The sequence below is a fragment of the Chelon labrosus genome (genome assembly GCF_963514085.1).
Source record: "Chelon labrosus genome assembly, chromosome: 9".
Lineage (NCBI taxonomy): Eukaryota > Metazoa > Chordata > Actinopteri > Mugiliformes > Mugilidae > Chelon > Chelon labrosus.
Genome location: NC_140359.1, coordinates 13,043,567 through 13,066,750, shown reverse-complemented (window position 1 = coordinate 13,066,750; position 23,184 = coordinate 13,043,567). Strand labels below are relative to the sequence as shown.

The following is a 23,184-nucleotide window of genomic DNA, read 5'->3' as shown; positions in this document are numbered from 1 at the left end:
AGCATTGCTCGAGGGATAGGTGGATGGTGGAATGGCAGGATGGAGAGATAGACAACAAGGGGAATAGTTGGATGGAATGAGAGAGGGGGGGTTAGTATATCTAGTGAGCAGAGCCAGGCGCAGCCGGAGGGGAGGAGAGGTTGATCTGTTTAGTGTCCGTCTCCTGCCAGCTTTCACTGGTCATTAAAAGTAGGCCGTTATCAGACAGTGCAGGGAGGACTACCCAACCAGCCAGCACAGTGCTGCGTCTTCAGGTAACAGCTCCTTATCTGCTCACTGATTGCCTTCACGCTCCCAATCCGTCTGACGTTGGCGTCTCAATCAGTCTTTAAATAATCTGCCTCCTCACAGCAGCGCAAGGAGATCCGCCTCCATACCTCCATCTCTCTCTCTCTCTCTCTTTCTTTCTTTCTCTTTTTCCAACTCTAAATCTTTTCCTTTCCTTGTTGTGTATGAGTTGATGCTGAATATTAATGCGGGAAAGCATTATGTCTTGCACACTTATAAGAAATAAACAAACAAGTCTCTAAATCTGCCTGGGTGTGCTCTTCTCCCTCAGAGCATGTGTACTGTGCACAGCTCAATCCTACAGATCTGAAAGCTCTGCGTTGAGCTAAAGAGCCGGTGATTCACACAGCAATGCTGACATTACATTCTGGTCCTTGCCCTCTGAGAGGCTACTAACAAATGCAGAATAATAATCTGCGTGAAAAGAAATATTTGAAACAATTTGTTCAACACGTTTTCTAAAGTAGCTTCTTTGTTTTTATTGTTTAGAAAAGATAAATCTGATTTTATCTTAATTTTAACATAAATTCTAAGTTTTAAGTTTATAATCTTTTTTATAATATGGACATGCAGTAATTAAAAAGCCAGAAAGGAAAAAGCGAGTTGCATAGCGTCAATCTTGGCTTGGAGCCATTGTATCAACTTTTACCTCAAAGTTGTTGGAGTTGTTTAGCGCAACTCTTGGGCAGCTCTAAGTTGAGCTGGCAAGTCCTGCTGCCAACAGCATGGTTGACATGCTACACCAAGCCTCCCACTCACCTCCCACCCCGGGCCCACAGCACAGGACCACCACCGGATTCAGCTCGGCAGTAGTTATCTCTCCTACACTCAGAGAGGGAGGAGAAATGAGAGTCGGTAGATACACGGTGAGGGATAAGTTATTCAGCAACTAAAACCATTGTAAAGAGGGCACGGAGAGGAAGGGGAAATAATGAGGGACTGAGTGGGTGGGTAAGCAACGAGCAAGAAGTCACTTTCCACTCCTCCTTATTTTGACTTTATGAATGGAAATTGCATTCATGGTACAACATATTGATAAATCGTTTTTTTTTGTTTGTTTTTTGCATTATTCTGTTTGACTGCAACTCATATCACCTTCTTTTTTCTCATTGTGTTCATTAAGGAAACTCCTCAGTTAAATCCAGTGGAGGAAAAATAATATGAAAACAGCTGACTGGGTGAGACAGGCTATAAGAAAGTGCTTCTTTGAGATGTCTCATTTTGCTTCTATCTCCCATCATTATGAGATGAATCTGGGTTTCACTGGGAAAAGATGGTATTATAATTTCCATAATGTTCACATCTCAGCCATTATGAATATAGTGGATTGTAAATCCCCATGATACCTTCTTTAGGTTCCCTACTTTTGAAAAATAATCAAAGCCTGTGTCTGGTTTTTGCAGTAAACATGCTTTATGCCTTCTATAAAATGAAACTTTATCTCGTATGACATCACTTCAGTCTTTCTGAAACGATATCAAACAGAACATAATACAGGAAGAGATCCTTATTGTACGGCCTTCTGATATAGTGGAATATAAACTCTGTTGCCTACTTTGCCCCCACCCAGGTCTGAACAGTCTTACTGCTTACAGCCAGGGTGATTAGAGAAGTACTGCCACCAGTGTCAACAGAGAGGTTTTGCCATAGCCAGATAACAAACCATTTGGTGCTGGTTAACACTGATGCCTCCCAGCAAGAAGGTTCTGGGTTCGAATCCATCAGCCGACTGGGGCCTTTCTGCGTGGAGTTCGCATGGTCTCCCTGTGTCTGCGTGGGTTCTCTCTGGGTACTCTGGCTTCCTCCCACCGTCTAAAGACATGCTCTTAGGTTAATTGGTGTTTCTAAATTGGCAGGTATGAGTGTGGTTGTATGTCTCTCTGTGTTAGACCTGTGATAGAGTGGCGGCCTGTCCAGGGTGTACCCCTCTTCTCGCCCAATGGCAGCTGGGATAGGTTGAAGCCACCCTGCCACCCTCCAGAGGACAAGCAGTTACAGAGTGAATTACACATCATTTGGTTTTATTATGGGGCGTTTTAACAGATGATGTGTATGACTATGTCGCTGTTACTCTTCTGTCCATCTCTGCATAAATCCCCCAGATATTTAACGATTTTGATCTTTGGATCAGACAAGACAAGCAAATCCATAGTTAATTATTTAAATTTTTACTTGGACTCTTCGAAATGATTTTGGAGCTATTTCCTTCTGTTAAGCCACTCAGATCTGGGTGACTTTCAGTAATGTGCTTTCATTCATACTTGTTTCAGGAGTCTACCCCGCTTCTAATTACATCTGTTTAATTTCACTTCCCATCATCTTAAAGTCTCTGAAACAGCAAGTGTAATTACACATCACATTTTAATATTTGGTTATGGATACGTCATTGTAGGTTACACTGTACACAATTCAGGGTTCCTACGGCTACGGAGTTAGGGAATGTAGGTTTTGAATTAGATATTTGTAATTTAGAGGTTTGGATAAGTATGGATTTGCAGTTTATAATTCTACCAAGTACAGTTGCAAGCCACATGTTTAGGGGAGAATAGCAGCATAGGTAGAGAGATGGTGTGGCCTTCTCACCTTGTACAAAATGCCATGTGTTGAACTTGTCTGGCTTTAGTGTTAAATGACTGGAAACCTGGTAATTTACAAGTGTTTTGTCTCAGATTAAGGTCACTATAATTGCCCAAATTTGACCTGCAGCTAAACAAAATGACAGCCAGCATGAAACTCTGTTGTGTTATACCTAATGGACAGTGATGAGAAAGTATTTGTTTCAGCTGCTGGTGTAGCAGCTCCGATAGATGGTGTAATAGTGACTGTACTTATTGACTGTACTCATACCTCAGAGTGAGTCAGATAAATGAACGTTCCACCTCCGTCACTACTTCACTGCTGATGTCATATGGGATTTTAGACTGTAGGTGACAACCAAGTAATAACTCCTCTGTCTCTCCACCCCAATCTCTCTCTTTTCTTTTGCTCGCTCCCTTCCACCGCTACCTAGAAAGCATACCTCCATTTCAGAGTTATCTGTCTCTCTCTGACTGCCTCACCCGTCCCTCTCCGTCTCTCCTTCTTTGCCCCGACTCTCATCCATGTGATGTGTGATATGTATCATTGGTTAAGACTACTCCAGGCCGGCATGTTGACATTCCCCCGTGCCTCTTCATCTCTCCCCGCAGAGCTGAGTGCTGTTGAGTTGTGTTGATTAATGATATTGATCGCTCCACACACTGCTTGACTTTCAGTGAACGAGGGAGGGAGCGAGAGACAGAAAGCGAGAGCAGGAGAGAGAGAGACAGAGGGAGAGAAATTGGAAGAAAAAAATAACTCACTCAATCTCGATACAGTACTTTTTTTTTTTTCAAAATCTCTGTTTCCATGGAAACCATACCATAGAGAGGAATGATGGAGACAGTATGGATGCATAGAAAAGGGAAGAAAACAACAGATTGAGTTTACAGGTGTTTTGAGTGAATGTAAGTTAATTTATCTATGGACGTCTGCTGCCATGTTTGATGTATGTCTTCAGAGAACGGTGAGGAAAAAGTGTGGAGGTGTCATCAGCATATGCGACAACACATCAATGGGACTAAAAGCGGGTTGTCAATAATCCTTTCCGAATGGTCTCCTTGACACCTAATAAGTAGTGTCAATAGCAATGAGGAAGTGCCAATACCTTTTAAGAAGTGGAGGACATTACACTTATAGAGTTAGTCACATGGGTAGATGATGTAGATAAGGATGATTTGGTGCTCTATCAGGAAAGCTGTAATTGCTCAGTACTACTGGCAAGGGTTAGTCTCTCTCTATCTTTTAATGTTTTCGTCACCATTAGTCAGATCCTTAATTGTATCATCCGTGCGGTCACTTTAAGGTTATTTTTGATGAAATGACTGGACGTTTGAAGCCAGGGTTAATAGGAATTTCCCCTGTGATGCTAACTAATGGAGCATCCTCTCTCCCAGGCCTGACAGGACACATGGGGAGAGTCATACCACAACTATGGTGGGGTTTTGCAAGCTCCCATGAAAGCTGAAATCCCAGGGAAACGTATTAAAGCACAACTATGAAGTCTGCGTGTGTGTTTATGGTGTGTCAGTGCAGGACAGGATGCAGAGTGTGTGAACCAGAGTCTGTCCCACTGAATCAGCTGGCGTACAGGAAGAGGGGGAAACATAATAAGTTCAAGAGCAACGTTTGTGTCATCGTTCTGTGCAACTTGTGTGTGAGAGGGGTACTGAGGCACGCGCTTTTCCTCGCCTATCTGCAGACAGCTCCTCATATCCCCTGTGCAAAGAAAATTGAACAGGTGACCGCGTTCGTTCTGTTGAGCTCAGTGTAATGGAGCAGGGCATAACCTTCCTGAAGTGTGTCACCACAGGCGTGATGCTTTCAACCCACCTCTAAAACAGAAACAGGAAACGTGACCGTGATGTATTTGTGCTGTGTCATCACATGGAGAACAAACACTACTCGCTGAGTACTTCTGGGTTCATGTTAAATGTCCTAAAACTGATTTGAGTATGCACCCCTCTTATTATGCGAGTGCAAAATTAATTCTTCTGGATATGTTTGTGCATATTTCTTTTGCTCATGTGTACAAGTACATTTTTGGTATGTGCGTGTTTTTTTTGGGGCAGGGGTGGGGGTGTATGTGCTGCTCATGCTCTCTACTGTCTGGCCTTCTCTTGTTCTCCCAGCTGTCCTAACACTGGTCTGTGTTGACAGTAAACACAGCTGCAGGTCACGGGGGCCCCGCTCTGGTCGGACACAGGGCTCTGAAGGCCAATGGGGGGAAAGAGTTTACAGGGAGCATGAATGCAGGAAGGAAAAGGTACAACTAGAGGTAAAGTCTCTTCTTTTGACAGGCAGTAGAGGACAGGGACTTAGTAAAGGGAGTAGCATAGTTAATACAAGAAATAATGGGGTAAAATATGGGGTGACAACATCCTGCAGCAGGTATCAGATAATGAAATGCTGCCCTGGAGGTCAGACTCAAAACAGCAAACATTAAGTGACCTCAAGCCATGTGTGTCATTAAATCTCAATACAATTAGACATCTACATTTGAGAGACCCTTTTCCATAATTGTGAATTGGATGTATCTTTAGGATCAATACACTGCGATAAAGCTATCACCATGTTTTTACCGGATGACATTAGCATTGCTTACAGACACACCACCATTAGGGGTCCTTGACCTTTGTATGCATGATTGATAGATTGTCTTACCCTGTCTACGTGTCATGGCCCTGGCTGTAAGAGACACGTTGTTTTGGTAACCCACCTATCTCTATGTATACACTCCCCTGTGACGGTCTTTGCAGGGGGAAGAGGCAAAGATATGTGAGGATATACAAACACAGTCACACGCACGCATCCCACTACTGACTCTCGTTCGTATACATCAGCACAGGCGTGCACGCCCGCAAACACTACTACCAAAAAACCCCACGTGACGTGTTCTTTTCCGGCCCCTAAGGACAGATCAGGCACAGCTGTGACTTGGGAGGTCATGAGGCTCGGAGGGGTCAGACTGAGCAGACTCTGAGAGAGCCCAATGCAGGGTCACAGGTCACTCCCAGCAGCCCTAGCGGTGTGAAAGGTCATGGGTCAGAGTCTCACCACGATGCGTCGGCTGGGTAAGGTTTCAAAAGGAGGCTGGGGCCAGTGAGAAGCACAGATTTATAGATACTGAGCCGAGCCCCACTCCTCAGCCCAAGGTAATTACACAGAATATGAGCATGCCCGTTGAGGCTTGGCCGCCATATTTCATTTCCACCCTGAGCCCCTGTAGACTGAAATAATACATGAGATAGCCAGGGAGAGACGAGAGGCGAGACCAGGGGGCAGAGAGGCAGAGAAAGGAAGATCCATTGAAGCAAGGTAAGAAGAGATAGAAAGTGATGGATAGAGCGAGAGAAAAGAAAGAAAATGAGGGAAAGTGTAAGAATGAATAACTTGGTTATTCACTCTCAGTGAAGTAAAGTCCGAGTGGGGGGGGAGAACGCGAGACTGAGTAAAGGCAAAGGGTCATATTTGTTACTAAACAAAACTCCATTCTTAGCAACAAGACCTTTGACGTCAAATTCCAGTAAGACAGGGAGAAGGTCACAGGGATCATCCCCGGGGAACGCCGGGAGCCGGAATGACATGGAGCATGGACAGCAGGGAGTGACAGCCTCGCGAGAGGAGAGGAGCGCAGGAACAGATGGAGCAAAGGGTGGGGGGAGTGAAAGAAAAGAAGAGCCCAGAAATTAGATTAGTTTAAAAAGTGAAGTTGTAATGCAGCGGGCTTGATATCCTGCTCAGAGCAGTTTCCCGTGAGAACCTGATCGGGCCACCACAGTCTCATCGAGGCAGTTCAAACATATTTACCCCTCGTTGGAAGGTACAAATTAAATCACGCTCTTCCACAAAGAGGAGATGTTTTCCCCTTCTGTTCTGATGTCATGGTAGTGGGGCGGTATAGAGTGGGGGTCGGCCCGCTCTGGCCTGCATGCATTTATCTTAGAGGCCATTCATCTTCCAATAACCCCCCCCACCCACCCACCCACCCAACCGCTTTTTCTTTTCTAGATCCTTCTGCTCCTTTTCCTAAACACTGTATCAAAGTCCTTCTCTGCATAGTTACCCCCACACGCATACACAAACACAGACGATGAAATTCAAGAACAGGACACAGCTCTGTCCTGTTCTCAGCATTAACTCTATCATTTCCACTCTGTCCCTGTCGTTCTCCCATCCTCCCTCCCCCCTGCATCCCTTTCTTCTTATCCTGTGTTATTTGAAAAGAGTACATTCTGTGGAACAATTGGAAGTGCCCATCCCTTTGTTCCCGCCTTGACAATACCATAGCAGGTTTCATTGGAGATCATTACAGTAATTGCTTCATAATTGCATCGACTTTAGCCTTGGCTACAGCCCATTCTCTGAGTGTATCCAGGTCCTGTCACAGACTTGATGATGCACAGCAGTGTGTGACCTTAGACCAGGAAGCGGGTGGGTCGCTGTCACTTAGCCTTTGCCCAAACTGGCATCACCAAGGCATTCCGGTACTGGCGAGAAAAAAAAAAGATCTGTTTTATACGCTTCTGTTTTTGTAGAGCTTGTTTTATTTTCTCTCATGCCATGCCATGCCATGCTCTTTGTCTCTCATGTTCTCATCCTGCTCATTATTCTGTCCCATTTCTCACTCCCTTGCTTTGTCGCTATCTTGTATAGTTGGGTCATAAATGTTTCCAGACAGTACTCCGAAGGACAGTACAGTGAGGCCTTCAACCAAAAGCAGCATCTGCTTCCAATGCTGCTGATTTTTCATAAAAGGATAAAGAGTTTGATGACTCAACCAGGCATTTTGAGGAAGGTTCATACCGTCCTTCAAATGTTTGGTTTCAGGATTTTGGAAAAAAAAGAAACAACAACTTGTTGAATATATCCTGTGTGTCATCACGTGTGTTCTTGTCTATCCGTGTAACACACACACTTAAAGCGTCCTCATGGCCTATCTCTGTGCATTTATCTAGCCCTGCGCTAACTCTCCCTCTGGGACAAACTAAACCACCACTGTGACACTCGAACAGGGAAAAAAAAATCCTTGAGAGTCATACAAATACACAATAACTCAATCCATTATTTACGAGTGAACTCATTCAGAAAGGAAGCATATGTAATCTACTCATCCATGCTGAGAAGATGCTGAGAGAGAGGAGGAGGAGTGGAAGGGAAGGAGAAGTGGGGTGTGTTCAGGGACGAGGCAGGCGGCCAGCTGAGAACGAATTCTGTTTCTGTTGCTAACTCCCCAAAGAGAGGTGGGAACCAGTAAACAAACAAACTGAGTGAGAAAGTGTTTCCTTCTTTAATGACAAAGGAAGAGGCTGAGAGAAAAGGCATGGAAGGAGGGAAGCATGGCTAGAAGCAGGCGCAGTGTGTCAGCTGTCAGCCTTTCTCTGTGTGTGTGCCCTCTGCCCTGTTTGTATGCAGGCCAGGAGCCTACACAAAGGCGCAGAGGGGGCATACACACAGATGGGTAAACAAAGCCATTGTTTGCTATTTTGTATTTTATTATGTTGGGAGAGATTAGTTGTTATTGATTTTTTTTTTCTCAGTCAGGGCCAAGAAGAGTGGAAGCAAGTAGCAAACGTTCCCATCGGTGGCCATATCTTCACGCACACACACACACACACACTCACAGACACGCTTGCACAAAGTCTTGCTCCTCCACCAAACCCCACTACCATTGAGCCTGTCACGCCCTTGTCAGTTCCGATCACAGTGTGTCTACCTGAAGTATGCAGATGAGGCCTTTGTGGTCCCCTGTCCCTGCCTGGATGCCCATTCTTTCGGGCTCAGGTCTATTATGGCCTGAGCCTGGGGCGGGTCTCCACACACACAAATACACGCACACAGCACTCCTGGGGTCATAGCCTTTCAACCTTAGGGGCTCGACTTCTGCCACCACAGCCTGATAAATCACCCCACGACACACAAAAAAAGCGCCAGGGCCCCAGCGTGAGAGGGGCCCGGTTCCAAGCAGCTCTTCCAATCTCTGCTGTGCTGCAAGCAACGCAAGTGAGCTGCTATTGCTCTACTCCCACTGGATCTGGACAAAGGGGAGGAAAGAAGATGTGGGGGAAAAAAAGGAGACTAGTAGGCCAAAAGGGAGAGATGGGAAGAGAGAAAGAGATGGGAGGAAGAAAGAGACATTTGGGTTCTTTCATTTGGTGGACTATGATAAATGGCCTGGCCTTTAGCCGGTCTGTGCTCCCCCAGCGCTCTTTCTGGGCCTCCCCTGACAAGAGGTTCTTTGAGGGAGAACGGACCCCACAAATATTGCTCTTTGTCCCAGACAGAGCTCAGCTAAGACCCCAATGCTCTGACTTTAATCAAGTAAAACCAGCAAAGCAAGGGGCTGCTTTTATGTGTGAGAGTCAATCACTCTGTCTGTGTGTGCCATTTAAATTTTGCGTGAGAGGAGAGACCTAGAAGAGACAGGAAGGAGAGAAGTCTAATAGGACTGAAGAAAAGTCAGCACACTACATTACCCTGGCACGTCTCCCCATTACTCCTTTAAAGACTTTCAGAGCTTCGCCTTAGGGGTACGTGGGTAGATTTGGGGGAAGGCTGAATTCAGATACACCCTAAAGGCACATTACAAACTGACTCAGCGATCAAAACAACTTGTGAAGTTCACCTCTAAGTAGGGGAGGTCTAAGTGACAAAAAATGTCGGTGGGAAAAAAAAAAAGTATTTTCACATACTAAATGTTAAGTGAGCAAGTGCACATCTATTACACATCTCTTGTGTAATAGATATAGCTATTTCTTACCGAGCTCAGTGCCCAGCAGTTATACTACAAATATGTTTGTTTTTTCATTTCCTCTGACTACTATATGTGGCCAAGTAATTATTACAGTATATCAGGTGCATCGCTCTAAGCCCAGAAGAGCGTTTACAGAGCGTTACAATCAAATTAATGGATTGCAAAAGCTGATTAGCAAGGCTGACAAAAAAATATCTAAAAAGGCGAGAGTGAACACCCTCAGTGTCATGGATGGAAGTTTACGGTGGATTAATTGTTTATGAAGTCCGTCTTCTGGCGGTGAGGGTGTATAGGGTAGAATTACACACTTGATAAAATTAATGCTCGGGACTTGAATAGAGGAAACAACTGGGTAAAGGCTGCTCAGAATATTTACACTGCTTTCTTATTCTTACAACAGCAGTACGTTACTGCTGGGTGTGTGAAAGAAATGGTGCGTTTAGAAGATAGTGTAAGAAAGAGTGTGTGAACTAAATTGGGTGTTTTGGGGATTGCACAGAGTCGTGGGTGTAGAGTGGAGGTTATGGAGCTTTTTTTGCCTTTTGTCAACCCTTAACATTCATTTCTAAGCCCTCCCTTGCCTTTTACACTTCCTCTTCCTTCAATGTCACAGTCGCCTTGTGTCTTCCTTTTGCCTGTGGCCATTCTTGAGAGCTGGATCAAGGTTTAAACCGAGATCACCTCCTCGGTTTTTGAATCAAAACAGCGCGTACTTGTACGTGTATATGTGCGTCTGTATGTGTGTGTGCTATTGTGCGCACGTGCATTTCTGCAAATAAGTTCAGTCTGTGCATATTCATCCGCATATCCGTGAGTGTGATGAGGGCAAACCTCAGTGTCACACAGTGCCATGGTGCCATAATCTCCGCCCTTGCCCAGTGGCCCAGATTAAATCCAGGCTTTGATCCACCCCCTAATCTGAGTTTACAGGCTCTGGGCCGAGGGTGGGTGCTCTGCTCTGCCTGCCAGCTAGATTCTGCTTGCTTCTTTCCTTCCTCCCTTGTCTGTCTGCCTCCTTGCTGCCCCCCCACTGAGGAGCTGGCAATTGAAATCAGCTTTAGAGTTGCTTAATACAGAAGCAGGCAGAATTAGGCCCTTTAATGCCTGTCATGGTCGAAGATTATATCAATGGCTCTTTTTGTCACTGCTACATTGGTGTCAATGGAAAGGCAGTGAGACTGCCAGAACGAGACAAAAGATACATTTTTAGATTCACTTGTAGTTTATCCTGTCTCTCTCCATGCACTCGGTACAGGCGCACACACACACACACACACACACACATCCATCCGGGTGCACACAAAATGCAAACCCGGATACAATTAAAGAACCTAAACATATGTTGCTCGTTTGGGTTTAACTGTAGCTTCACCGGGGTATCGAGTGATGTACATTTTGTAATTGTAAAATCAGCTTCAGTGGCAGCCTCTTTTGAAGTGGAGTGTGGTTCATTCGTTCAGGGTCAAACACATACAGTCTCAATTGGAACCAAAAGCCAGAGTCTTGGCTGCGCTTTAATGCTACAGTGAGTTTGATTTACTGCCCATCTGCAACTGCACAAACACCCTTTGACTAGGCCCGGACAAAATGAATAAGAGAGCAGGAGACTTACTGTCGTTAACCAATTTACCAGTTTATATAAACAAGCCCATGGGTGATTAGAACAGGGTCTTCCTAAAGTAATAGTTTACAACACAGCACATTAAAAATAATTAGCCTTAACACAATAAAGTTGGAGGAATTTCTGAGCCACAAGACTGAGCTGGGTTAGAGTATTAATGCTTGATGTGCTGCTGTGTGTTTGCTGCCAGCTTTTAGGGTTAACCAAGCTCAGAAAACATCCACACTTACAGAGATAATTGACGATATGACAGTATTTCATGGCTTGTTACACAGTGTGGTGCTATTACATGCTGTTGTGGCATCGGAGGAAGCAAATAAAAATTATATTAGCTGATGATATACTTTTAAATTAGCATGGAGTACTCACATACACTGCTGCACTGTTCATCTCGGCAGGGTAGAGAAGGTCACATTTCCTCACTTTCTGAAATTAGTGCTCCCTGTTTATGTTCTGGATGTAATGAAAGTGGACACAGCAGAGTAAGGGAAGCCGAGAGGGGTGGAAGACAACATGTGGAAACAAGTCAGGGTTTGTTACAGAAAATCTCTTGCACTTGTACAAGCTGAAATAAGTCCACTACTCAGTGAAGTGAACACAACACCACTGTGTACTGTATCTACACTATCTCCTGTCACACTCTACATGTCAGTGCTGAACTTTAAGCACCACTCCTATTTTTCCCTCCATGCTCTTATGAATACAACCACATCCCACACATGTACACTTCAGTGTGGAACACAGACAGGTGCAGGAACACGCTGACTGATCAAAACCCATATTCGAAACCCCCACCGTCACCACCCCAGAAAATATGGGATGTCATCTACAGTACCTTTGGAAAGCCCAGGCAGTCATGAGTTATTTGTCTTGCTTATTGGCAGAGGTTGACCAATTAACGCCTCAGTGCTAGGTCCAGATCACTGGCTCTCTGCGTGTTGGTGGAGTGTGAAATGTGCCATAAATCTAGGGCACGGCCCACAGCACATAAGGGTTTCAGAAAGACCTGGCAAAGGGTTCCTCTCACTTGGGTGAATGGCAAAGCAGGGTTCACAGGGTCCGGATGACTGATCCAATTAAATGCTGCCTCCCGATACTCTTTGCACTCTGGTGGAGGTTCTGGGCTCAAATTGCGAACGCTACCGTTTGTTTCCGTGTGACGTGAAGTGATTTCAGACATTTTGCAGTAGTTTCACCCTTACCAGTCTCAGGTCTTCAGATAAGACCAGTGTGATTCCTGAGGCTAGTTCTGTGTGTTCTCATGTGAGTGATGAGCCTTGGATCCTTGAATGTGTTCTCAGACAAGTGTCCTCAAACAGTCACTTACTAGATAGTTTGAGGCAGGTCAAAGGGTCACAGGTCCATCTTGTTGCTCCCTGATAAGAGATTCATTAGTTAAGGATTATCTACAGGTAGGTGCAGAATGGAGAGTTCAAAAGGTTAAAGACAAATGAAAGGTCACTAAGAGAAAATGTCTTTATCCATTTGGTGTCATATTGTCTGTTGCCCATACGCATGTTGTTTGGTTTCCGTGTAATCTTGGCATTATATAACTAAAAGTGACATGAAGAATGTCTTCTATATTGATGTCAGTTACTGTGGTCATCTACCAAGTGACATGTCAGCTGCTCACCCTTGACCTAGATCACAGCCATTCTGTGACCTCCAAGTCTGTTTAAGAGCAGATAGATCATTGTCTAATAAGCTGGGCATCCCCCCAACTTACATGGCAGTAAAAATAGGGGGGTAGACTCTGCTCGCTATCACATCTAACCACTGCATCATTGACACTTAGTAATATGACTCTGAATGTGACTATGTCAGTGTGCCCAAAAGGACTCTGCGGGGTGTGAAGGTTGTCTATAATGCCAGTGGCATCTCATTCTAAACTCCTCTAAGCTTGCCTAACTAACTGGTGGAGGTCTTTTAGAAGGGGTTGACCTGAGGTCCACACCTCTTCCTCCTCCTTTTCACTGGAATAAGAATTGTGTCTAAATTACTTGGCATGGAAAGGATGTAAATGAACGCTGGGGGTTGTTGTGCTCAAATCCAGCCAAGGTCAGGCATCCAGCTGTCAGCTCATGTTTGGGACTAATCGTTTATGTGCCTGCACCACTCTGCACTTGTTCCCTCATTCTCTCTGTGTCTGTCACACACCTCTCTCTCTCCCTTTAACTCAATGTCCTGGCTTTCATCACTCCTCTCTTGTTTTTGTTTTTTTGTTGTTTTTTTTATTTTTTTTTTTTTACATCTTTCTCATGCATACTTAATCTATTTAATCCTTGACATTTCATAGCCTTACACTTGGTTCTTTCAACAAAGATGGTGACCAGTTTTTAGTGTCATTACCCCTGTGATTACCCCTACTGACTTGTGTTTCAGGATATAATGGAATGGTTACTTTGGAATAACTTCAGATATATTAACATGCATTTTAGTTTTTCATTCTTTCAAAAGCAGTCCTTCAGGTAGTCATTTAGTAAGACACAGATTTTAGACCATTGTCCCATACTGTACATAGATCATTGTCCCATACTGTAGTACTATTTAATGTGGAAGAAAATTATAGCGAGCTATACATCTTTGTGTTACCTTTGTCTGTTATCAAAGACAAATGTACCTACATTTTCCCTTGAATTATTATGAAAAACTTAAAATAGAAAATAGTTCAATAAAGATAAATCCATATGGTGTTTACAAATTATTGATGCAGCAATTGTTAAGATGAGGTGTTCATTAATTTTGTCCATACACACCTTACCATACCATACATACCATATGTCTCAGACCATTTCATGACCCCTGACTCTCCCATCTTGGCCTTAGACTTCCACGGCCATGGCCACTGCCTTCTCACTGGTCTGTCCGAGCCCCGGGCCGCCACGTAAAAATGTGGCAGGTTGCAGAGTTCAAGTCCTTCGAAATGTGAATCGAAACAGCTGCCCCTAATCACTAGCACAAGCTGGGCTTAAGGGCCTCTCAGTTTCACCCCTCATCTGCCTGGAATTTTGAATTTCCTGAGCGGAGATCAAATGGCAGCTCGAGTCAGTGAGACCTTTGATATATGGACACCCATCTCGCGAGGGCCTTCTGCATCGGGATTTACGCTTGACAACACACTTGGTGTCACCTCCTCTCCCGGCGGACGCTCTGCGACCCCTGGAAACATTGGGCCCCTTTGACGGTGCAGAAGAGCCCCCCGCTCTCAAACCCCCCTGCAGTGCCCAGCAGTTATTTATTAAATTTGTTGTGCCCACCATGGTATGGTTTCAGTAGGCCACTTAGTTTTGTATTGCACTCTGGATTTTTCAATTATGTGGTTCATTTCACCTGCTTGTGTTCCTTTACCCCCCAGGATCAAGGGCACGAAAGATCACATTTAATTATTTCAAAACAAGAAGTCTCAACCGGGCCCCACAGATCTATAACATCACGCTTCCCTATCTATTGCTCGATCACCGCTACTTCAAATAAGCACTATTTAGACTGTTAAAAAAAGAAACCTAGAATCTCCTTCCTTTGCCTCCGATCACCCCATTAGTCATGTCAATAAGGAAATTTGTCTACCTAACAGGAGGGTAAATAAAAGGGCAGAATATGGGATTTCCAGTATTCTCTACTTGTTGGGTCTCATATGGAGCACATTAGTGGCCACTTTGATTGACAGTTGCTCCTGTGTGTAGCCAGAGGGAGAGGCCAAGAGAGATAGGAGATGATTGTATCCCAGGTAATAAGTGTGGGCTGTCCACAGCAGGCATGAAGATGCTATCTGGAGTGGTTTTGGCCTATGGATTAGAACAGCTACTCCACTGAACAATGTCTTCATGTGTATGTCTGTATTCACATTCATACTGTCTGTCTGTCTGTCTGTCTGTCTGTCTGTCTGTATGGATACAGTCTAGAAAACAATTGTGTGAGCAATATAGAAAGAACAGTCAAAATGTGAAGAGTACTTGGGAGATTAGATGGAGGTGCAAGTGAAGAAGATTAAAATGGGGCTAAAACAAAGCAAAACTATCAGAGGCATAGCTAAGTAAGTTAAGGTAAAAATTATGTAGGTTGTACACGGAGGCAGTAAGAAATGGCTATCCCAAATGACATACAGGTACATGTCACCGACATCGACATTTAAGAGAAGACATGTCCTCAGCGTAGGCAAAATGCAAACACAGCAGAAAAAAACTGTCTGATTTTGGGAACAAAGTCTTTTAGTCAATGAAACAAACATCAACCTTGATCAAAATGATAGAAAGAAGACTGCAGAGAACAAAGGAAAAGCTCAAGACCCAAAGCATCACCTCATCTGTCAAACGAGGTATGGTTCTTTTGGACGTATAGACTATGCGTATGCCACTGGAACTGTAACACTGGCATTTATTGATGAGTTCACTGCTGACAGACGCATTGGGAACAGGAATACAGATGTATAGTGAATAAGAGGCTAGTGGCTGTAGTAGAGGCCCGAAAGAGATACAGGGAGGACACACTGTGTCTGCTGGCCAAAGACCTCAGGCACAGGTTGCACAGGAGTTTCCGTAAAACATTAAACAAGATGATTTTCTTTGACTTCATGTACATCCCACCAATTCCCTTTGATGCCTTTAGCAACTAAACTGTTCTAAATAGACCCAAATTACGGCTCTATCATCAATGTAGTATTCATTATTTCATTTTAGTTTAAATGTTTTGAATCTCAGATCTTGAAGGAAAGAAAAATGTGTAACTTTTGCTACTTATATAAGCTCCTGACTGGGTGTGTTTTTGTGACTTTTACATCACGTAGTGTCAACAAAACATTCCAGTGAATCTAATTAATTTTTCTCATTATAGTTAAAGATTATACCGCATGACCTTGGCAAGGTTTCAGACTCCAAGCCTCTTTCAATTTACACAGATATATTGCAAAATTTAAGCTGAGTTTGTTGTTTTTTGGATTACTATCAGACAAGGGTTAGTTTAGGTCAGATAAGAAAGATTTTACTGTGGGCTTTTTATATATTCCTAAAGTTTGTATGAACTTAATCAAAATTATATGAGATTCAGTTAGAGAGGAAACAGGATTCATCGAATTTCCTCTGTAATTGGTTTCATAATAAAAATTTTTGCAATGGGTCTATTTCCTTTTGTCGGTGTCAGTTTGGTTCATGGGAGCCAAATGGTGCTTTAGACAGGATGAAAATGACCCTTCACAATGTCTTGAGTAGCTTAGTGATTTAAGAGCTTTGTTTTTCTAAGAGTGTCCCGTCATTAAAATAATTCATTGCCAATGAATGTTGGAGGCTCCACAATGAATCAGCTGGCTTTTTTGCATTCTTGTATAGACCAAAAGAAGTGTGGGGTTGAGTGAGAAAATGTGTGCACGTGCATGTGTGTGTGGTGCGGTGAGCTAAATGACTTCATGGTTGGACCCACAGGGGAGACATGAATACCGGGACCTCAGTGGACAATCAGAATTTATTTTCCGCAGCATACTGGGAGTGTGTTTGTCTTCTTAGGGTGTGGCAGGAGAAATGCCATAGAGGGGGAGAAAGCCAGGCATTGGGAGCTTCTTTTTAAACTTCAGTTTTTGTCAGCCTCCTATTTTCATAAATCAGGGTAATAAAGAGGAACAGTTTTGAGACAAAACTGTTTGGGGGCGTACACAATGACCACATCCTGACCCTGGAGTGTGGGACCCCACCTGACCTTAAGACAAGGGTTCAAACGGTCAATTGCAGGTCACTGGCAGGAGGGGTGGGGTGGGGTGGGGTGGGTGGTTCTTGTGTGTGAGTGTGTGCCAGAGGGTGTAGACTGTAAAGCTTATATATATGTGAAGGCTACAGGGGATGTTGCCTCTGATCTCTAATTAATGCTCAGGATGAATGACCTACAGGTTACCCACTGGCAAACATTGCTCCCTTACCTCAACTGTGTCCAACACAATAAAATAATAATAATAATATATACATCCTGCCAGAAATATTGACATATTACACACATGGTTTGCATTCACCATATCTGCTGATTGTCCCTGTTCCTACTGTATGCTTATTTCTATCTCTCCCTGTCCCTGCCTCCCTTTTATCTTTGTTGTCGTCCTATCTTTCTTGCCTTCCATCTGTCTCACCTGTCTTTGCTACCAGGCTGGCTATCTATCCTTCTAATGAGCTCCATGGACTCCTCTAAAGAGTTGTCAAACACTCCTTACACAGCAATCACTTTTACTGGGCCCAAGCGAAGGCATAAACCGCAGCACCCTTGTGGCAATGTGCAGGAAGAGGGAGAGCATGAGTAACTGAAGCTTAACTTAACTTCACACTCAAATACATGTACAGTGACCAAATTAGTCAGAAGGGATGCCAAGTGAGCTACAGGTGGTATTGAATCTGAAAAGTGAGTACACACTGGGTTCTAGCCAGTTTCGCCAAAAATGACTTTTCCCTTTCAGAGAATGTGCACACAAACGGCCATCATAGTAAGGTAAAAACATTTTTTTTTTTTTTTGTCGTTGAGCAGTGGTTTTAGTATTCAGTGGATAATGTTAAACAAGATATGGAATGTCTGATTATTATTGCAACCATTTTTTTTCCATGAGAAACCTAATTGAGATTAGAAGTCTGTATTTCATGAACGTCTTGGCCATGACAAGCAGCAGCGCAAATAACAGGGTTACAGACAGAATTGTAGACAGTCTACATGAAAATAATAGAATGACAAAACATTCATCAAATGTGCCAGATCCGCACACATTCTTTCTTTTTTTTTTTCCACAAATACAAGAATCGGAACAGGGAGGGCACATACCAACAGCTGTTAAGAATCATCACTCGCCAAGGTTCAAGAAGGACAGAGAGAGAGAGACATTTAAACTCCAAGTAGTGGGTGAGAAACTATGGTGAGCTTTTCTTTGCGCTATCACCTCCCCCTAATTTTTCCAACCTCGTCCTTCTTGTGGCCAACATGTGACCATCATTCACAGTGTCTGTACAAGCCAAGCACCCAGTTCATCAGAAACACCTTCCCTGGCCCCAAACCTGACCCGTTCTCTCCTGGGGTCATGATAACAGGCTGTGGGGCTAAAACACTGGATGAGAAATGGACCGGAGACAGTGGCGTGTGTGTGTGTGTGTGCTTGTGTGTGGGTGCCTGCTCAGCTGCATTTGGAATATATGTTTCAGTGTGTATAATGTGTATGACTAGCCTGTCAGAGGGAGCCTGTGGAGGTTACACAAACACTGAGGAGGGTTATTTATACTTCCAGGAAATTATGGTGGTTTCTGTCGGATCTGGCCCACTCTAGGCTGATCTGGCTTGGTCTTGGTCTAGTCTTAACCTATTTCCAGCCCACACAGAGCCCGTGATAACACAGAGGAGCAGAATTGTGCTAATATTGCTGTCAGTGACAACCCCAGTGGCTAAACTCTGTCAGTCTACAGCTCTGAGCCCACCTCCACAGATGGTCCTGCAGTACTTAAGAATTCACCCCCAGGGTTTTACTGCTCTGTTGTATGGAGAACTGTCACAGCACAGGGAGCATGTGGTTTAGATATGGGAACAGCATCCTCCAAGTGCTCTCATGGCCTGGCACAATAAGATGTCTCCACCCCCAGTGAAAGACAAGACAACTGGGCATGGCCTTTTTTATTACTGGACACAACCCACCAGCTGAGGAAGTTAAAGATGCTGCTACATGCTCAGCATTACATTTTGATTAAAACATCAGAATAACATCCATTTAAGCATTCGATTGCTTTTAAATCAGATCTTTAATTCTCTCCATCGTACTCGCTCTGTGTTGTATAACATGCTAATGTGACTTCATATTCCATGTACTTAGTCAGTCAGCCAGTCAACCTGTCAGGCAACCAGCCAGTTGGAGGATGGTGATTTACTGTCCTGCATCCAGAGAAAGTAAAACCTGCTGTTACCTCCCATTCAACCGGTCACCCTTCTCTAAATGGGGGGAAAAAAGCCACAAATCCACAAACCATCATTCACTAATTAGTTTATTTCCCTTGTCCTTTACTCCCACCACCCTTATTATTGATCTGCCAGCTACAAAGTGGAAATGTTACAGTGTGTGCTGGCCTTCAAGAATAGGCTGTGCACATTAATGCACATATAGAGAGTGGGTGTTGAAACTCCCTGAGGCATGGCACCCTTCGAAGACAACTGAACACATCCAGTGACAGTCTTGTCTTGCTTTGTTTTATACTGGTGACTCAGAGGCAGTAACACTCGAGATAAACTAGTCCCCGAGGTCAGAGCAAGTGTTCACTGTGCGCACACGAAATGCATGTGTGCTTGTCTGTTAGCATGTGTAGCAATGTATATTGGGGGAAGTGAGCGATGAACTCGCTGAAGGCATCTGGAGAGATGCCATCAGCAGCATGATTCATAAACGGGCAGAGGGTTGAACTTAGGGGTGAGGGGGCAAGTGGAAGGGAAGGAGGGGTGCACCATTGACTGTGTGTGTCCTAGCGGGTCCCATGCTCAAATTCCACTGATACGAAATTAATCAGGCATAATCTGCTTATCAACCTCCCGTGGCACTGATCAGCCTAAAGTGCTTAACGGAATGCAGGGACCCATAAGATGCTGTCACTAGAAAGCATAAGGTGGGCTGCTGCTTAAGCGGTTTCATTAAAACAAATGATACTAAAAGGATTTACTTTACATGTGTCTGTGCCTCACACCGACTACTTCACCGCCCTGGAATTTTATTCATTTCTATTTCACTTGTGACCAATTCTAAGACGTTATGCTACTTTTTTTCTTGGCTTATATTCAGTCTGCATTGCTAATCATTATGTACACTACGCTAAAAACTTTGCAATTGCATAAAAAGATCTAAAACTAAGAGCTCAACATATCATTCAGCCAAAGTTGGCTGAATATGAGAAACAAAAAAGAGGCCAGTCTGTTTGCTGTAATTGTGAAGACTAATAGAATAATTTACTTGATACCGTGATGGGGTTAACCCCAGTTAATGAGAGACGAAGACAAATTTGCTCACAGTAATGAATTTCGTACAAACAAAGAACATACGATACCATTGTCTGTGCCATGAAAGAAATGGAAAAGCTGTTTGAAGACATTCTGTGTGCTTTCTGTCTCTATCTTATTCTCCTTAATGCATCTGACACTGTGTGATAAGGTGAATGCAATGCTTGATGAGTTCACGGGCCATGTCAGAGCACTTGTCACCTGTGCCACCTTGTGATCATAGATTATCAGATTAATGCTGATGCTTCACATGGGCTGTCCTCAATTTCATGTGATTCAAGAGATCAGTGAGGTCGCTACTGAGGTGGAAGTGCTCTGACCTCCACAATGTTTGATTCATTTACACACAATAAAACTCGATTGACTTTGGCTGCTACCATTTTTTTGTGTTCATATTTTCCTGTACTCCTGCCGCCCACTCAGTTTCTGTTGTTGCATCGCCATGTCTCGGTGTGTCCTGTGCCAATCTTATTTCCTGCTCCCACTGACCTTTCATTCCCCTCATACATGTCTCCTCTCAGAGGACAGACCCTTGCGTGGAAGTCCTCCTCATGTTCAATGTGATCAATACAAAGGGCAGGGACCTCGCACACACTCTCCCGCTGACTAAACGGGAAGGATTAAAGGCTGGAGAGACTGTGTGGGTGCGAATATGTTTGTGTGTGTGTTTGTGCGCACTCCTTGCATACCTAAAATTCATGTGTGTATATTAGTGTGTATGTGCACTGGCTGGAACATCATGTTCTAAAACTCGCAAATAAATGGTGTGATCTTTCCGACGTGGACGGAGTAAGCTCAGAGGTCATGACCCCGGTCTGTGTCACAGCTAAAGGTCCCTGCAGGTCACACAAACGCACACACTCAGACGCGCGTTCCCTGCCTTTTAACCTAAGGAGAGAAAAGGGAGGAACTAAGTGGAAAACGGAGAGAGAGGGATTAACAAAGATAGGGCAGCTCTAGCAGCTGGTTGGCCATTTAGAGATTCCTATTATCCGGCTGGTGCAGTATTAATAGAAACTTGTACTCACACAGCACTCTTTCCAAAATAGATGCTTATTTTTTAGACCCTTGCTGGGTGACGGTCCAGCTCAGGAGGGCAGCGCGATAGACAAGGGTTAACAGGTGGGGAGGTGATCAATCAAACCCAAGAACAAAAGCCTTGTGCATTTTGTTGGTCTCATCATCACAGATTTATCCTCTTCAAAACTAAATGCACACTCGAAATAAATATATTTTATGACAATCAAATGTATTTTCAACAGTAACATAAAAGCTGTAAAGACTGTGTATTTTTCATTACTAGTTGCTTTACTTACCCCTGTTCCAGCTTCTGTTTCCATTGTCATCTTTGAAAATTCACTTTAATGCAGATTCTAATGCTACAGAGATTTCTGCCCTGTAAAATTTTTAATAGAAGAAAAAATACTATAATAATATAATTGCTCTCCACTGCCTCCACCTTTTTCTGAGCTGTCTCCTCGGGGCCCATTAAAGAGTAGTGAATCGGCCCCCTATGCCAGCCCTCTGTGGTTGTCACTGAGCGGGGGTCCGGCCCTCGCCACTAAGCTTATCACAGGTCAACGTGCTGCAAGGACACAGACACTTACACATACACAGACCACAAGCTGGAAACTTCTTAGCATAACTCCTCAGTGCTATAGCACAGATCTTGCCACAGGGGGTCTGGTGTGTCATTGTGCGCATTTAAAAACAGATAAAGCACAAACGCACTGAAACACTCGCACTGGCAAACATTCTTTCCCTATCTCTCTGCAACTCAAACACACACACACACACACATTTCCCCTTTCCCTTGCCCTCTGTAACCCAACATACACACTCCCAACTCCCACCTCTCTTGTCACCTCCCATCTCCCAGACCAAGGTCAGCTGTCCAGGCCTGCGGCTCTTGATGTAGAGGCTTTGACCCAACATGGCCACCTCTGTCTCTCCAGAGAGATTAGCGCAAGGCAGGGACAGAGAAACTGAGCTCCATGTGGCTCCATGTTATCCCAGCCGCTCTCTATGTCTCTACTCTCACTTCTCATTCTGTCTCAGATAACTCCTCACGTCTGCAGACTGGGGACCAGGAAGAGCTGCAAATTGAATATGTCTGGCAGGCAGATCTGTGAAGACTCATGGGGGATGTTAGCGGGAGAAAGCAGAGTGTAAGTGTCCACGTTGTGTCACTCAGGCAACATACATAAAGGAATGTGTAGAGGAAGATAAGAGCAGTTTATTATCCTGCTTGTGGCTTGTGTTTCTGTCACTGCCGTTTTCATTATTTATTTTTTTTCCTTTTTTTTTTAACATTTCTTGGAAGATAGTGTGGCAAAGGAACAAGGTTGCATCTTTCAACAAGGCAAATGCAACACCCAGTGGCATTACTGAGAAGGTGTTGGTTGTAGTGGTACTCTTGAGGGTCTTAAATGTTTCCATGTTGGCTTTGTTTTCCTATTGCCCATCCTATTCCTGTGCTGGAGTCCCGCTCATTATTTCTTCTGTTGGAGGGTTGGCTGCCCCGGCAGTCAAAAGGTTAAACAAAGTGCTGTGACTGTCAGGGTGAGTGAAACCAACTGGCGCTCGGCTATCAGAAGATAATCAAAGCTAATAGGTACATAATGGCTAACAGTGGGGCCGCACTCGTTGGCAGATGCATCATGGGGGACGGAACGCAGACAGCGTGACCTCACATTCCCACCGCAGCTCTCACCGCTTCAGAGTCATCAGGCGGAAAGAGCCAGACACCAGGAATTTTACCCCCCCGCCCCATTGCCCTAGGATTACTGACAGTAGTGTTGCCTTGATTGTAATATGCTTACAGTTTACTTTTTGACTTTTTCCCCTTTTTTCCATTTATTTATTTTTTTCTTATTCACTTGAAGTTTCAACTTTTGTGTCTGTCAATTAATAGACCATGAAGTGAACTGTCATTATGAGTGATCTCACCACTCCAGAC

At 44.1% G+C, this 23,184-nt stretch overlaps 1 protein-coding gene across 1 annotated transcript in view; it reads left to right on the top strand.

Annotated features, from left to right (window-relative positions):
• LOC311493190 (uncharacterized protein) overlaps positions 1-22,357 on the top strand; it is a gene marked incomplete at both ends in the record, with an annotated part of 214,019 nt that extends 191,662 nt beyond the window's left edge. Inside the window, one exon of the mRNA XM_084551751.1 lies at positions 22,284-22,357. Coding sequence (XP_084407877.1) covers positions 22,284-22,357 — 74 coding nt within the window. The remainder of the gene's footprint in view (positions 1-22,283) is intronic.
• Between the last annotated feature and the right edge of the window lie 827 nt (positions 22,358-23,184).